This window comes from Lathyrus oleraceus, chromosome 5 (genome assembly GCF_024323335.1).
Source record: "Lathyrus oleraceus cultivar Zhongwan6 chromosome 5, CAAS_Psat_ZW6_1.0, whole genome shotgun sequence".
In the NCBI taxonomy this organism is placed as follows: Eukaryota; Viridiplantae; Streptophyta; class Magnoliopsida; order Fabales; family Fabaceae; genus Lathyrus; species Lathyrus oleraceus.
The window spans coordinates 216,055,922-216,074,654 of NC_066583.1; the positions used below are offsets into that span (position 1 = coordinate 216,055,922).

At 37.3% G+C, this 18,733-nt stretch overlaps 1 protein-coding gene across 1 annotated transcript; it reads right to left on the minus strand.

Annotated features, from left to right (window-relative positions):
- Positions 1-1,718: 1,718 nt before the first annotated feature.
- LOC127079794 (uncharacterized) lies at positions 1,719-2,042 on the minus strand. Its single transcript, XM_051020160.1, has one exon. The coding sequence runs from the start codon at positions 2,040-2,042 to the stop codon at positions 1,719-1,721; it is 324 nt and encodes a 107-aa protein (XP_050876117.1).
- Positions 2,043-18,733: the final 16,691 nt, after the last annotated feature.

Genomic DNA, 18,733 nt, shown 5'->3' on the forward strand with positions numbered 1-18,733 from the left:
CAATGTGTGACTCAATGCGATATACATGTGGATCCCATCCGTTATCATTTCTGGCATGCCGAGTGTCTCTCAAATAAACTAGATAACCACCTCTAAAGCTCGATTCGGCCTTAAGATTTCAAACCCCATTCGGTGTTAGGTTTGGGACAAGCAAATAATCTACGTGAGATTACCCAACATTGCCTCTTTCATAGAACCATGCTAGTGTAAATGTGCATCAACAACAACAAGACTCATGCAATTAAGACGATCGCAACCCTTTAATCATACATAAGCATACAACATCCAACATTTGCAAAACATACATCTAACATGACCTCAATCCCAAACAATACATCAAATAGCATTCATCATCTCATCACAACACATTAACATAAGGCAAACAAGTCAATTCATATTATTCATCAAATTCACCAATTCACATCATCACATACATAATTTCAAGTATTATGTTTCTTTACAAAATCCATCTAAAACCATCCAATACATGCCAAACAATAGAAAACATGTCATTCACATCCACCACACATACAACATATATCCATATTAGGATTCTTTTGATAAAATATTAATCTACTGTTAACAAAATGAATATCACGTTATAAATAATATTGTTAGCTTCATAACGGTCCAAACGACACCTAAAACGGAGTTATGGTTCAAAAGTTATTGAATTTAAAAGTTTTTCAAAATGGTTTCAAAAACGAGAAAAGTTGTTGCGAAAACGCTCTCAAAAACCAGAAAAATTGTTGTTGCAAAAATGCTACTGTCCAGCATGAATTTTCATCATAAAACCATATTAATCCATCATTTTTCATGAAATAAATAGTTATACAACATATATATATATATATATATATATATATATATATATATATATATATATATATATATATATATATATATATATATATTATATATATATATATATATATATATATATCATATAGCAACTATTAAGATCATAGAAACAAGATTCTAAGCTCCACTAATTTTCACCAAAATCTAAAATCAACCATTTTCAAGTGAAACTCAAATATGCAATTATACTCCAAATCATGTTCTATACACATACCCATTCATGGAATTCAATATAGAAACATCATAGCATAACATAAACATAAATTTCATGGATTAAAACATAAACACATGTTAGGGTTTCTTAAATACAAAAATCCCCAAATTCTAAGTTCATGATATCTAACCCACATATATTACATACATTATGTTTACCCATGAACACTTTAAATCCCACCATTTCCTTAGTATAGATGAAATCTTTAGGTCCTTCTGGTTTCCTCTTCTCCTCTTTCTCTTCTCTTCTCTTCTCTTCTCTCTTCTTCTCTTGTTTTACAAAACTAACTCTAATCTCTAAAACCCTTACTATCTTTTTAACTCATAATGGGCTTAACCCACTTATCCATCCATTCTAATTAATTAGGCCTATTACTAGACAATTGATATTTCTACTGATAAAATTCAATTATTCAAATAAACATATATCAAATAATTCGAATAATCACCAGAACACATATTTAATTAATTATCACACCAAATAATGATTAATTAAAATAAACACCTAATAAATAAATACGGAAATTAAATCGGGGTGTTACAAGTCTCCCCCACTTGAAATATTTTCATCCTTGAAAATTACCTCAAGCAAACAACTCGGGATATGAATCCCTCATCTGACTCTCAAGCTCCAACTTCACATTTCAACCAGTCGGTCCTCCCCAAACGACTTTCACCAAAGCGATCTCTTTACCACAGAGTTGTTTCACCTCTCTATCTTCTATCCGTATAGGTAATGTCTCCAGGGTTAAATTATCTATAACCTCAACATTATCTAATTGGACATCATGCGAAGGATCTACAATGTATCTCCTCAATTGAGACACGTGAAATACATCATTGAGATTGGCAAGTGACGGCGGCAACGTAACCTGATAAGCTACATCACCTACTTTCTCGGAAATATGATACATACCAATAAAATGCTGCATCAACTTATGCGACTTCAATGCTCTACCAACACCCATATCGGAGTAACTCTTAACAGCATATGTTCATCAACCTCTAACTCAAGCGCTTTCTTTCTCTTGTCATGGTAACTCTTCTGACGACTTTGAGAAACCTTTATCTTCTCTCTTATCATTTTAATCTATCAGTAGTCTGTTGAACTATCTCAGGTCCAACGACAACACTCTCTCCATATTCGTACCAACACAAAGGCGTCCTACACCTTCTACCATACAAAGCTTAAAACGGAGCCATACCAATACTCGAATGAAAACTATTATTGTAGGTAAACTCAATCAAAGGAAAATAACTATCCCAAGCACCTCCCTGTTCCAAAACATAAGATCTCAAAAGATCCTCAAGCGACTGAATCGTCCTCTCAGTTTGACCATCTGTCTGCGGATGATAAGTAGAACTCAAACACAACTTTGTACCCAAAGCACGTTGCAAACCTTCCCAAAATCTCAAACTAAACCTCGCATCCCTATCTGACACAATGCTAGACGGAATACCATGCAAACTGACAATTTTCTCAATATTTAGCTTTGCAAGCCTATACATCGGATAATCCATTCTAATCGGAAGAATGTGAGCAGATTTCGTCAACCTCTCCACAATAACCCAAATAACTTCACAATTACTCGGAGTCCTAGGTAAACCAGAAACAAAATCCATAGAAATATATCCCATTCCATTCAGGAATTGATAACGGTTGTAACAAGCGTGACGACTTCTGATGCTCAATCTTCGATTTCTGACAAATCAAACACGAATACACAAATTCTGCAATCTCTTTCTTCATACCAGGCCATAAAAACAATTTCCTTAAACCACTATAATGTCCTTCAGCAAGAATCCTCTTTCTCAAATCCGAAACATCGGGAACACAAACTCTATCATGACACCTCATGATACCATTCTCATGAATCCTAAAATCACCACCTTTACCTTGATTGATCAACTTCAATCGATCTACCAAAACCAAATCAGATTTCTGACCTTCTCAAATCTCATCCAAAATTCCACTAGTAAGCTTCAAGATACCAAGCTTCACTCCAAAAGAAGTCTCTTCACAAACCAAACTCATATCTCGAAATTGTTCAAGCAAATCCAATTCTCGCACCATCAACATCGACATATGCAAAAATTTCCTACTCAAAGCATCGACTACAACATTCACTTTGTCAGGATGGTAATTCAAACCAAAATCATAATCCTTCAAGAATTCCAACCATCTCCTTTGCCTCATATTCAACTCTTTCCGATCGAACAAATACTTCAAACTCTTGTGATCACTAAACACATCGAATCTTGACCCAAACACATAATGTCTCCAAATCTTCAAAGCAAACACAATAGCAACTATTTCCAAATCATGAGTCGGATGATTCCTCTCATGCACTTTGAGTTGCCTTGAAGCATAAGCTACAACTTGTTGATTCTGCATTAACACACCTCATAAACCCATCAAAGAAGCATCACAATACACAACAAATGGTTCTGATGGATTCGGTAAAATCAAAACAGGAGTGGTAGTCAATCTCCTCTTCATCCCATGAAAACTAGCTTCACACTTTGCAGTCCAAATGAAAGCTTGACCTTTCCTAGTCAACTGCGTTAACGGCAAAGATAACTTAGAAAAGCCTTCAATAAACTTTCGATAATAACTTGCCAAACCAAGAAAAACTACGAATCTCAGAAACAGATTTCGACGCTTCCCATTGAGATATAGCCTCAATGTTAGAAGGATCAACTGAAATACCACCACTAGATATCACATTGCCAAGGAAACTCACTTCCTTCAACCAAAACTTGCACTTCAAAAGTTTAGCAAACAAATGCTTCTCTTTCAATACAAATAAAACAATCGTCAAATGCTCAGCATAATCCTCTTTAATCTTTGAATAGATCAAAATATCATCGATAAACACAACAACAAACTTATCGAGATATTTATGAAAATTCAGATTCATGTACTCCATAAATACACCAGGTGCATTCGTCACACCGAAAGGCATCACCGAATACTCATAGTGTCCATACCTTATTCTAAAAATAGTCTTCTAAGTATCTTCAGCTTTCACACGGATCTAATGATACCCAGACCTTAAATCAATCTTGCTAAACAGACAAGCACCAACCAACTGATCCATCAAATCATCAATCCTCGGATGCGGATACTTATTCTTGATAGTAACCTTATTCAGTTGTCTATAATCCACACACAACTTCATAGTACCTTCTTTCTTCTTAACTAACAAGACAGGTGCACCCCACGGTGACACTCTCAGAAGAATAAACCTCTTATCAAGCAAATCCTCTAGTTGACTCTTCAACTCTTTCAACTCATATGGTGACATCCGATACGGAGCCATCGATATTGGACTAGTACCAGAAATCAAATCAATCGTGAACTCAACTTCACATTCAGGCGGCAAATCACTAACCTCATCAGGAAACACTTTAGGAAAATCACGAACAATTGGAAATTCACCCATTGTTCCATTTTCACTAAACTTCAAACTTGCCACTGTCGCACCTCAAAAAATGATGATAATGCGATCCCTCGCGATAGGACGCGGAAAAAATTGTTCGAAACAGAGTCGCCACCGAACTTTATTTATTCCAATGAAGGAACAGGAAAATATCGAGAAAACCTTTGGAAATAAGAACAATGGTCATCGCAACCATATTCGGGTTCGGGAGTCGATTACGTAAGGGGAAGGTATTAGCACCCCTTACGTCCGTTGTACTCAACGGGAACCTCTTAGTCTGATTTTGCTATTTGACTGTTAATTGACTGTTTATCTGCTTGCTTCGAGTGATTAGAATTGATGATAGATACGGGTGAAGACCTCATGAGGGGGAAATGGGAGGTTTTTTATTAGTGTGCTCGCGAAGATACAACAATCTCCTGCCTACGTATCCTTATGGTGCAATAAGGAAATCAGAGCATTCGTAGTTCGGGCTACTACGAATATTTGGTGTGTTTTGTTTTGATGAACGACTGTGTAAGTCGGCGTTCTAACGGCTAAACGCTGGCATGTCTACTCTCGGGGGAGGCTCTAGCACTGGTTTGTTGTGCGCATTAGAAGGGATTGACAGTGTTCTTTTGAAAGGGTTTTGGTCACGCGGGGGTGACAGGTTGAATTGATGTGTTTGGGATTGATTGGTTTGGTTTCGATCGCTCGGGGGCGAGAAATTAGGTTTAATTTGTTTGATGATGTTTTTGGGAAGAACGACGAAAGATTGTGCAATGTGGTGTACACCAATCGTCCAATCCTTTCGAGGAATAATAAGGCGTACGCCTTCTATTCCCTTTTCGTTCGAATTATTTTGAAAGTTGTGTTTGTGGATGTTGAATATGCACGGTAGTGAGGCGTACGCCTCCTACTTGCTTATTCAAGGAATAACGAGGCGTACGCCACCTACTCCCTTATCCAAGTTTATTTAATGTGTTTTAGTCGGAAGTCGATAATTTGTGCAATATGGCGTACGCCAATTATCCAAATAATCGAGAGACTGTGAGGCGTACGCCTCCCATCTTTTATCATCCGAAGTTTATTTTAAAAAAGATATGTTTTGATATTGTATTTGATTTGTGAAGATAGTTTGTATTTGAATTGGTAGGTTTAGATTTGAAGATGATGTGAGCTTACTCGATTGTGTTTTGAATTGATGACGAAGATTCGAGCAATGTGGCGTACGCCAATTATTCGAATAATCGAAAGATAGTAAGGCGTACGCCTCCTATCCTCTTTTCATCTGAAATAAGGAATTAAAAGGTTGTTGAATTTGTATTTGATTTAGAAAATGTTTTGAATGTATATGATTATTAGAGTTTTATTTGAATGACAAAAATCCGAGCAATATGGCGTACGCCAATTATTCGTATAATTGAGAGATAATGAAGCGGATGCTCACTATTCTCCTTTTCATTCAGAGATTAATTAAAAGGATTTGGTAGAAATAATTTAAAATATTATGATTTGAAGTCTTTGGTTTGAATGATTTGAATTTATATTCGATTTTGAAAAATGATTTGAAATTGTGTTTAAGGATTTAATCGGGTAACAAGAACTCGCGCAATATGGCGTACGCCAATTGTTCAAGTACTTGAGAGATAGTGAAGCGTACGCTTCGTATCTCCTTTTCAACCCATGCTTATATTTGAAAGAGAAAATGATTTTGAAATTGAATAGTTTAAAAAAGTGGTTTGAATAAATTGAAAAGGGATTTGAAATATGTGATTAAGGTTTAATCGAATGACAAGAACTCGTGCAATATGGCGTACGCCAATTGTTCGAGTGCTTGAGAAATAATGAAGCGTACGCTCCCTATCTCTTTTTCATCCCAATTTATGTTTAAAAATTCTTTAGAAGTTGTATTGGTTAAAAAATGATTTGAAGTTGAATTTGAAATGAATTTTGAAATTGAGTTATTTGGAGAAAATGAGTTGTGTTTATTTTGAAATTTGTTTTAATAGATAATGAATTGAAATGAAAATGTTTTGGAATTGAATGGTTTTTTTTTGGAGAAAATGATTTGAAAATGATTATGAATTGACAAGATTGGAATGAATTGGAAATGATTTGAAATGGTGATGTAAAAGAAAAACCTTTGATTATTACCAAAATTTACTTAAGTTGATTAATCGAATTAACTAAAACTAATTATCAAAATTATTTAATTATCTCAAATAATTAAGTTAATTAAGGTTAATTATTAAAAAAAAAATTAATCAATCAAAAATTCAACTAATAATATTTTTTATGAAAAAAACAAATTAGTAACAACTTTGACTAAAAATTGAATCGGAAGTTTGGCGGTTTATCGACACAAAGTAATCGAATCCGTGCTACCAAGTTTGGTTTTAAAAATACAATGGATTTGAAAACAGTAACCAAATAATTATGATAACACTTATATCATGGGGTGCACGTGAAGCATAACCGTAAATGGGCTTGGAGCAAAATGTTGAACAAAATATTGAGTTAATCAACAAGCTATCAAAAAAAATACACTAGGATCTAAAAAAGGGACAGAACTTATGGCATTTCAGATTAACTAATTTGAACAATCATGCTGCTCCAAGTTTATATATGTAAAAAAAAAAACGGCTAAATTGTATAATCACAGATGAACAAAGCGCTGCAGAACCAAAAAACAATGACTACACGTAGAAAGTATATACACACACTAATTAAACATAAAGTTATAATTTGTAATCACATTTTGATATAACAGAGAAACACATGTTAAAATTAAAACCAAGTCAAAAGTTAGACAATATTTACAGGTTCTAATTCCATAAACTAACTCATTCTTATCATCAATTTAAACAACACAAACAAACCAAGCTGGAAACCCAATTGAAACATCCATGAGTCACCATAATTAATTTTCAAACATGAGGACTGTAGTCATAAAGAAAGTAAAAACAGCAAGTTTAAAGTATATCGCTTATTTGAAAACTGAATATAAACTCATCATAAACTTAAATCTGACGCTTTAACCAAAATATTACCAAAATGACCAAATCGTCGTGTTCTGTTTGCTGCTCTGAGTTTGTTGGAAGAAACTTGTTGAAACCCACTTTGCCGAGAGATAGAACTCTAACGCGGTGTGCTGAGTTGTTGACGTCGAAGAGCTCGAGACAGCGGACCTTGGATGGAAACGTGGTTACGATGATGCTTCTTGTTACTCCATCCGCGTACGACAAGGTAATGAAGCTCCAACCTGCACAAAACAGACAACAACCAACACAGGGTACCCTGAAGATTCGAAATCGCGTGAAGGCGAAGGCGAATCCGCGGATCCGAAGGAGCTTGACGGATTCGTGGGTTTTTTAGTGGCGGCTGAAGGTCGATTAAGGGTTAGACGGTTGAGCGATGGCAAGGTTTTCTGAGATGGCGTAGTGATTGATGGTTGGAGGGGTTTGACAGCGGTAGGGGTTGTGAAGGTCGAGGGTGTTGAAGGCGGTTGTGTGGACGGCGTCGAGGATGGAGGTTTTGAGGGATTTCGTTGAGTTTCGTGTGGTGGTTTTGAGAGTGAGTGAAGGTTTCTCTGAGAGAAAATGAGAGAGAGATCCCTGAGAGAGGAGAGTGAATAGTCCTTTTGTATTTCCTTTTTTTTTGTCGTTTTCTGTTGAGAGCAAAGAGAGAGAGGTGGTAGTTGTAGTGGAGCAGGGGAGTTAGTGGAGCAGGGATGATATGAGAGAGACGTTAGGGAATATTTTGAATTTTGTTTTTTCTGTATTGGAATCCAATGTTAACATATAATATACATAATTATTAAATAAATAAAACTAATTAATATTTTAAAAATTCTAACTAACTATTATTAAAAATTAACTAAAAAAAAAAACTAACTAACGCTTAAACTAATTAACACTAAAAAACTAATTAACTGTTAAAAAGAAAAAATCTAACTAATATTTGAAAACTAACTAATATTTAGAAAAACTAATTAATATTAAAAAAAATACTCTAACTAATATTTTACAAAATCTAACTAATATAAAAAACTAATTAATATTTAAAAACTAAAATTAACTGCTATTTGAGAAAAAATCTAACTAATATAAAAAACTAATTGTTTAAATTAACTAAAATTTAAATATTTGACCAGTTAAAAAATAGAAATTGAGTACAAAAAGAACTGGTCACACTAAAATTGTCAAGACAAACCATACTTATTAAAAATACAGTATTTTCCTCAAATTCGACGATTCAACCGATTTTTCTGTATCTTCAAAGAAGTCCAATCTGACTGACATTTTAGGTGTTTTATTCATGATGCAATGTATGTAATGGTATGTATACGATGCAAAAATGAAACTGAAATAAATTTTGAAAAAATTAAAAATGCCCGGACAAAATTGGGGTACGACAGCCACCAACATAAACACTTCAGCATTATCTCGCACAGATTCATTCACTTGTTGAGTAGACAAGAATAAATCATCTTCCTTCTCTGGCTCAAGAAAAAGAACAGCTTTCGCAAAACAATTGATATAGACATGGTTGGCCCTCAACCAGTCCATTACTAAAATAACATCAAGTTGACTCAATGGAAGACACACTAAATCAACTTCAAAATCTTTATCACAAATATTCAACAGACATTTTAAACAAGATTCTTCATCATAAAATCACATTAATCCATCATTTTCATGAAATAAATAGTTATACAACCTATATATATATCATATAGCAACTATTAAGATCATAGAAACAAGATTCTAAGCTCCACTAATTTTCACCAAAATCTCAAATCAACCATTTTCAAGTGAAACTCAAACATGCAATTATACACCAAATCATGTTCTATACACGTACCCATTCATGGAAATCAATATAGAAACATCATAGCATAACATAAACATCAATTTCATGGATTCAAACATATACACATGTTAGGGTTTCTCAAAAATCAAAATCCTCAAATCCTAAGTTCATGATATCTAACCCACATATATTACATACATTGTGTTTATCCATGACTACTTGAAATCCCACTCTTACCTTAGTATAGATGAAATCTCTAAGTCCTTCTTCTTTTAGCTTCCTCTTCTCCTCTTTCTCTTTTCTTCTCTTTTATTCTCTCTTCTTCTATTGTTTTAAAAAACTAACATAAATCTCTAAAACCCTTACTATCTTTTTAACTCATATTGAGCTTAACCCACTTATTCACCCATTCTAATTAATTAGGCTCATTACTAGACAATTGCTATTTTTACTCATAAAATTCAATTATTCAAATAACACATATATTCAAATAATTCAAATAATCACCAAAACACATATTTAATTAATTATAACACCAAATAATGATTAATTAAAATAAACACTTAATAAATAAAAATGGAAATTAAGTCGGGGTGTTACAATGTAACCCCCCCCCCCCCCCCCCCCAAACTACTACTACTCAAATACAACATACAATTGCATAATCAGAGTAAATTAAAGCATGCATACATGAGGGCATCACATTTACTTCTTTCAGAAACAACACATGTCATGGTCACATACAAGTAACACAAATTATAAATCAAAACCAAATAACGAACATGCGAACTCACACAGCGGAATAACATCTCTCTTCATAAATGGTAAATAGTGATGATTCCCATAAATCAGTGTAACACCCCAAAATTTGCCCTCCTCATTCATGCATTCATTTAGCATTTCATATTGCATTTCATCATGTCAATCAGAATTAAATCCGAAAAAAAAAAACCAAAAAAACGAAAAAGAAAATATTTTTTACAAAAAATAAATAAATAAATAAAAATAATATTAAAAAATAAATAAAGTATAATAAAATTTTTGGACTTGGGTCTCTCTCATTTGAGCCCACAAAACCATGAAATTCAGTCTATAAATACCAAGGCTTCACTTGAGAAAAAGGAAGAGAAGCAAAATACTCTGAGGTTTCCTTGGAACAAAACCCTGGACAAAACCTGAAGAGAAACCTGACAGAGAACTCAGAGCAGCCTCCAAACCCTAAAGGGCCTCACGGGTGCAACTCAATTTCAATCAAGCTCTCCAATCAGGTTTGCCTTTATTCCCATTACCTTTTGCTTTGAAGTTGAATACTCTGAATGTATGAGGTATGATGGATGAATTTCATTAGGTTTTTCGCCCAAGGGTTTAATATGTATATGAATGTATAAACAATGCCTTGAATGTTTAACCGTTTAATTTTTGAGTGTATGCCACAGGGTTTGAGGTTTCTGAAACCATACTGTTATTCATGAAAAAAATGCTTATCGTGTTTCACTAACCCTTTTGTTGAGTTTTTGTGAGGGCTCACATGACTTTTGCAGGGATAACTTGCGTGGTTTCCCATTTTATTTGTGGGATAACCCCTGGAGGTTCATTCCGATTACCTGTACTGACCCACTTTCTTTGATGATGTTAGCTTGGAAGGATCTCAGTGTTTCCCATTCCTCTAATTGTTGTTACTTCGGATCTCTATTCGCGTGGTACTTTTACATTTTTCCCGCATTTTACTGCTTTCCTAGCTGGAAGACCTCGATAGGAGGCAATGTTTTTGTGTTTACTTTATGCAGGTTCCTTTGTCCAGGGTTAAGAGCTATGAGGTCTTATCCTCATTACCCTTTTGCATGCGCGTTCCTACAATGCAAACAAACCCTTCATTGATTTTTCTTCTCCATAACACACGTTTACTCCTTCTACTACAGGCGAGTAAGTCTCCAAAGGTCGATCATCCGGTAGATTGCGTAGTGACTTCGTTCGTCCAAAACCCAATCCATAACCCCATAGTTAGCCGAACTACGTTTTGCTCTGATTCTCATTCCAGATGAGATACGTAGGCATAAGACGCGATGTCTTAGCGAGCACACATCCCCCAACCCATAGGTCAGCCGAGCTACGAAGACTCTGATTCTCATATTCAGATGAGATACGTATGCAGTGGATGCGACATCCGCGCGAGTCATTTTCATTTAACCCTTTTTTTTGGCAAACAACACAAGATAAACCCACACCCTTTAGACGAAAACTACAAAAGTGGATCCCGTAGAGTACTACGGATGCGTAGGGGTGCTAATACCTTCCCTTCGCATAACCGACTCCCGAGCCCAAGATTTGGTTGCGAGACCCCGTCTTGTCCTTTCCTTTTTCAGGTTTACTTCGAGCGTTTCCTTTCCCTCCTTTGGGATGAATAACGCACGGTGGCGACTCTTCTGTCATTTTCTTTCGCCGGTTGTTTTTTCGCGCACTGTATTTTTCAGGTTGCGACTATCTTGCAGAGCAACCGATTGATGATTACCAACCTATGAGGTTTGACTTTCCTGATGAGGACATCATGTTTCTCAAATCGAGAGATTGAGAGGAACCACTCCCGGAGGAGGGGCCTGACCCTGAATCCAAATGGGTTATGATGTTTGATGGGGCGGTCCACGTCAATGGTCGCGGAGTTGGTATAGTGTTGATCACACCGGAAGGGGGTTCATATGCCATTTGGTGCCAGAATAACTTTTCCCTACACCAACAATGAAGCCGAATACGAAGCTTGTATCCTAAGACTTGAGGAAGCTGTCAATATACATATTAAAACCCTGGATGTATACGGGGATTCAGCTTTGGTCATCAATCAAACCAACGGGAAATGGTATATACCTCAGCCTCATTTGGTTCCTTACAGAGACTACACGAGAAGATTGTTAACTTTCTTTTGAAGAAAACCAATTTGCTGATGCTTTGTTTACCTTGTCTTCGATGATTAAGGTGCTATGCTAGAACTACGTACCCAGAATCGACGTATCTCGGTCAGAGACGAATGAAGAAAGCATTTGGTCAGAAAGTGCGCCCTCGGGGGGTATCAAGTCGGTGAATTGGTACTCAAAAGATTTCTTCCTCCCAACACAGATCACAGGGGCAAATTGGCACCGAACTATGAGGGTCCGTACGTGGTTAAAAGGATTTTCTATGGCGGAGCTTTGATGCTAACAACCATGGATGGCGAAGGATTCCCGTCCCCTGTCAACTCAGACGCAGTTAAAAAATACTTCGCATAAAATAGACCCGTTGGACGATAAAAAGAATAGTCCAGGCAAAAAAAGGGCATCCCGACGAACAAAAAAAGAGAATAAAGAGGTTCGGGAAAAAATTAGGGATATAAAAAAAGAGTACACCCGGTGAGTCGAAAACCCAAAAGGGCGGCTCAGGCAAAAATGGGTATCCCGGTGGATTGAAAACCCGAAAAGGGGGCGATCCAGGCAAAAGTTAGGGAATAAGCGAATGACTGTGATCTGAGTTCATCAGTGTTATATCACCGTTTCATTCAATCCGGCAATATTCGAAGGTTAAAGATCGACTAATCATCCACTTCAGAAAGCAAGATGAGCAGAGCGTCTTGAGGACATACGAGCCATAGCAGAGTCGAAACTCGGTGGGACCCCGTATCCCCATTGCCATTAGGATAGTTCTCTTTTTATAGCGATCACCTCTTTTCAGGGATCAGCTTCCTGATACCCTCGCCTATTCCTGGCACAAATTTTCTCCCCAGTAAGAGTCGAATAATTCAGTTAAAGAGCCTCTTTATTTTTCATTTATCAGTTTGTTTGCAAAAATGTCCGAATTTTTGATAAAACATATTGCATATGAACATAATGGTGGCCTTTGCAGATGATTTGCACAAGAAAACATTTAAAATTGCTTTGAATGTGCTTAATCCCGAACGGTGAATTCAAACCGAGTAATTCCCCCGAGGCATACGTGTATTTTTGGTTGCAGGTCACAGGAACCGGATGCCAAGTCATGAATCCTCATCCCCAAGCGGTTGACAAAGTCTCTCCTCAGCAGAGCATGTTCCCCAATAGAGTTGACAGTATCCAGACTGTCTATCCCCAACAGAGTTGACAGTATCCAGACTATATATCCCCAGCGGAGTTGACAGTGTCAGACTGTATCTTCCTAGCAACAGCGGAGTGGTTGCATACCCAACGGACAGGAGGGTGGTGTTCCCAGTGTTCATCTCATCCCCAACAGATTATTTCTAACAGATTTGTTCTAATCCCCAGGTTGAGGACGATTAGCAAGTTAATATCCCCAGCAAAGGTCGTTTCCTACGACATTTCCCCAGGAAGTGTTTTCCCCACAGACTCTCCTCACAGAGCCTCGCCGAGAAAAGTTTCCATAGTTGATACTCCCCCCGCAAGGTCAACTTTTCAAGCAGCCAATTTATTTTTGGTGGCTCATTGGTCCCGGCAGACGGATCATTCCCCACAGAGCATTCAAGGATTGATACAGCGATCCGCTCCCTACCAGAGTTGCTTCCCCAAGCAGATTTCTTTTTTTTCTTTTTACACCATGCATAACATTTGCATTTGCATGCATATCATATCAAGCATACACATAAGCTGATAAACAGGTTCTTCCAAGCAGACTGAAGAATTACTTTACAACCAAGGTCATGAGATCCAGCCAGAGGATCAAGCGTGAGTGATCCAGCCTGAGGGTCGTTTTGAAGATTCAGCCTGAGAATCATTTTCCAGTGATCCAGCCTGAGGGTCATTTTGAAGATTCAGCCTGAGAATCATTTTCCAGTGATCCAGCCTGAGGGTCATTTTGAAGATTTAGCCTGAGACTCGTGTTCCAGTGATCCGGCCTGAGGTTCATTTTGAAGATTCAGCTTGAGAATCGTGTTCCAGTGATCCAGCCTGAGGGTCCATTTCGAAGATTCAGCCTGAGAATCGTGTTCCAGTGATCCAGCCTGAGGGTCATTTCAAAGATTCAGCCTGAGAATCGTGTTCCAGTGATCAAGCCTGAGGGTCATTTCGAAGATTCAGCCTGAGAATCGTGTTCCAGTAAGCCAGCCTAAGGCTCAATTTGAAGATTCCCCAGTGAAGTCGCCTACAAGCTTTATTTCCCCAACAAACCCAAGTCTAATTGAGGAGTCGTTACAACATGTTCTAGCCCGAAGAATATGTACGAAGCCCAAAAGTGGAATATTCTCGAAGCTGCATATCTAATATGAAGGTTGGGTGTAGATTTCAAAAGAGGGTCAACCAGCGCATGCCTCAGATGCGGGATCCTAATGACGGGAATTTATCATCAAAACAATCCAGATCTAGCCAGAAGATCGAAGTAGATTCAGCCAGAGAATCGAAACAAAGAAGATCTAGCCAGAAGATCGAAAATCGCAACAATTCAGATCTAGCCAGAAGATCGAAGTAGATTCAGCCAGAGAATCAAAGGAAATAGATTCAGCCAGAGAATCGAAACGGAGGAGATCTAGCCAGAAGATCGAAGAAGATCTAGCCAGAAGATCAAAATCGTATCCAGCCCGAGGATCAAAATTAATATCCAACCAGAGGACTAAATTGAGTATAGGTTCAACCAGAGGATCGAATCTCCAGATTAAGCCAGAGGATCGGAAGAAAAATAAACAGCACGGTGTATTTCCGCGTTTTTGTGGTGTTCTCGGAGCGTAAATTTTCGGTCTGTCTTTGGTATTCAATCACAGCTCACCCCGTTTGTCTGATAAGCTGTTCGATTTCATCCTACTCGGTTTAGCTGATGATTGAATAGGGGCAGTTGTAACACCCCAAAATTTGCCCTCCTCATTCATGCATTCATTTAGCATTTCATATTGCATTTCATCATGTCAATCAGAATTAGATCCGAAAAAAAGAAAAAAAAATTACAAAAAAAGTAAATAAATAAAAATAATAATAAAAAATAAATAAAGTATAAGAAAATTTTTGAACTTGGGTCTCTCTCATTTGAGCCCACAAAACCATGAAATTCAGTATATAAATACCAAGGCTTCACTTGAGAAAAAGGAAGAGAAGCAAAATACTCTGAGGTTTCCTTGGAACAAAACCCTGGACAAAACCTGAAGAGAAACCTGACAGAGAACTCAGAGCAGCCTCCAAACCCTGAAGGGCCTCACGGGTGCAACTCAATTTCAATCAAGCTCTCCAACCAGGTTTGCCTTTATTCCCATTACCTTTTGATTTGAAGTTGAATACTCTGAATGTATGAGGTATGATGGATGAATTTCATTAGGTTTTTCGCCCATGGGTTTAATATGTATATGAATGTATAAACAATGCCTTGAATGTTTAACCGTTTAATTTTTGAGTGTATGCCACAGGGTTTGAGGTTTCTGAAACCATATTGTTATTCATGAAACAAATGCTTATCGTGTTTCACTAACCCTTTTGTTGAGTTTTTGTGAGGGCTCACATGACTTTTGCAGGGATAACTTGCGTGGTTTCCCACTTTATTTGTGGGATAACCCCTGGAGGTTCATTCCGATTACCTGTACTGACCCACTTTCTTTGATGATGTTAGCTTGGAAGGATCTCAGGGTTTCCCATTCCTCTAATTGCTGTTACTTCGGATCTCTATCCGCGTGGTACTTTTACATTTTTCCCGCATTTTACTGCTTTCCTAGCTGGAAGACCTCGATAGGAGGCAATGTTTTTGTGTTTACTTTATGCAGGTTCCTTTGTCCAGGGTTAAGAGCTATGAGGTCTTATCCTCATTACCCTTTTGCATGCGCGTTCCTACAATGCAAACAAACCCTTCATTGATTTTTCTTCTCCATAACACACGTTTACTCCTTCTACTACAGGCGAGTAAGTCTCCAAAGGTCGAGCATCCGGTAGATTGCGTAGTGACGTCGTTCGTCCAAAACCCAATCCATAACCCCATAGTTAGCCGAACTACGTTTTGCTCTGATTCTCATTCCAGATGAGATACGTAGGTGTAGCACCTCAAATTTGCACCTATCATTGTACATACCATTTCATATTAGGTCATAGCATATCATGATACATTGCATAGCATTGCATTGTCCCCAGTTGCCTCAAGAGCAAGCAAGTCAAGAAATTAGGTCAAACTGATCAGGAGATCAGTCAGCCAATCAAGCAAAGTTGTTTCTCAAGGAGCAAAGGCCCTAGGGTTTGTCCAACAAGTTCACATGACTTGGAGGTCTATTTGAAGTGTTCAAGTCAAGGGTTGAAGGCTCAAAGGTCATCAGTTCATGCACAATCAGTCAATTAGGTCAAAGACAGTCAACAGTCAGTCAAAGCAGTGGATGGTGGCCATTCTTGTGGAATTTGGGCACCATGATCATTAATCAAGGATTCATACAACTTGGGACATCATTTGAAGTCAAGGCCTCAAGGAATTAGGGTTTGGAAGCCATCAGTCAGTGCATAGACAGTCAGAAACCCTAGAAAGTCAAAGTTGGTCAACTGTGGTTGATTCTATGGTTTTGACGGATGGAAATGGTTTGAGAGAGTTTACTCATGTCCCAATAGGCCTCATATGTCATGACAATCAACATCATTAAAGAATTTGAAGCCAATCAGAAAATTTCCCAAAATAGAAAGTGGACCTGTAATTTCAACTGCCAAAAATGGAAACTTCTTGATCCTCAGCTTGCATCATGATACAAGCTTCAAATGAACTTTTGCCCAACATGAAAGTTGAAGGTCTTGTTCTCCCATTTTCAAAAAGTCCAAGAACTCTCAAATCCCATGTGTGGTTGTCAAGATATGATCAATTCAATTTCAGAAATTTGTGAACTTCAAAGGGCCATATCTCTCAAACCATAAGGCCAAATTTGGTGGGGTTTTTTCCTACAAACCACATTTTTCCTCCTCTTTCCAAAAATATAAATTTCATTCATCAAAACCTTGCCAATCAAAATGGCATTTTTGGACCTATTTCATTAAAAATCAAGTTTGACTCAAGTTTGACTTTTTGATTTAAACATTTTTTACACAATTGGCCAATTGGGACTTGTTCTATATGTCATTTGCAAGGTGTTCCAAGCCCAAATTCAAGTTGCTTCTTGTCATACCACCTCCATTTGCCTTTGGTGTAAAATTGGCAAATATGACATTTTGGTTCTTTTAAGCAACACAAACTTAATGCTTCATTGAACCAACTTAAAACAGATGGATTAAAGGACATTTGCAGCCTGCTTTTAAAGCCCATTTTCGTGTACAACCACACCTCCACTTCCACTTGACCAAAATTAGCAAAAGTGCAAATGATCCATTTTGAATTAAGCAAGCTTAGGCTTTGGATTAGCAAGGATAAACAGACCAATATAAAGTCATTTTCGGCACTTTCTAACCCTAGTCAGCAGCCTTTGCAGATCAAAAACATTCATTCTCTCCTCTCTTGCATTTTTGGCATATTGGCAATTTCTGCACAAAACTCTAAAAGACCACGAGCTAGCTTGTTGCATCACCATCCAAACACCATTGTGAGTTGGTTTCAACCTTCAAACCCCATCTGTAACCATCATTTTCGTGGCTGTTTGGTCAAGGTATCATCAATGGCAGAAGTTATGCAGAGTTAATTTATTTGGTTTCAAGCCAAGATTGCTTCACCAATCATCATTTGGAAGCATAAAGGACCCCTGTTTCAACCATTGGAGTTCAAGCAATCACAAATCAGCTCAGTTCTGCAGATTTGGTAAGTATTTCGAATCTTGCATTTTTTGAAATGATGCTATGCCATGTATAGTGCTTGCCTTGCTGAGTATGGTGGACCTTGAATCGTGTCAAATGATTAAGAGATGTGTGAGAAATCTGAAATTACATTTTCATGTTCAAACTTGTTTCCTTCGATTTCTCTTGTGTGAGTTCGTTTTAATGTTTTGAGTGCTGGATATGTGATGCTCATTGTTGGTAGATGCTATTGCCATGCTCGATTTTACTTTCTGGAAATTTCGTTCATGATGGATTGTTGATGATGAATACCCTGTTTGAATCCTACATGTCTGCCCAGATTTTCTTCATGAATCATGTTTGGATTTACTGTTTGTTTGCTATTGCTTTTGTTACATGAACATTAATGCCATGCTGTTACCATACTATTGGGATGTTGATTGATGATGTTGCATGAAAACGAGATGCATGCTGTTTCCAAACCCTAGGCTGCTTGAAGTTCAAACTTTGCCCAGAATCATGAGCCACGATTGGCTGTTGTTGTTGTTTTCCCAGCATGCTACTGTTCCATTGAGGGATAGCCAATGGGAATATTTCGCTGCCTTTGCCTATGCACGGTCGTTTCATTTAAGTTGGCCATCAATTACCATTTTGCCACGCGGTCAACTTATGTTGACTTGTCATGCCTTGCTTTTGTTCATGTTTCATCCAAATGTTCATCAATCTTCCATAATTCATATTTAATTCATTTTAACTCCAAAAATT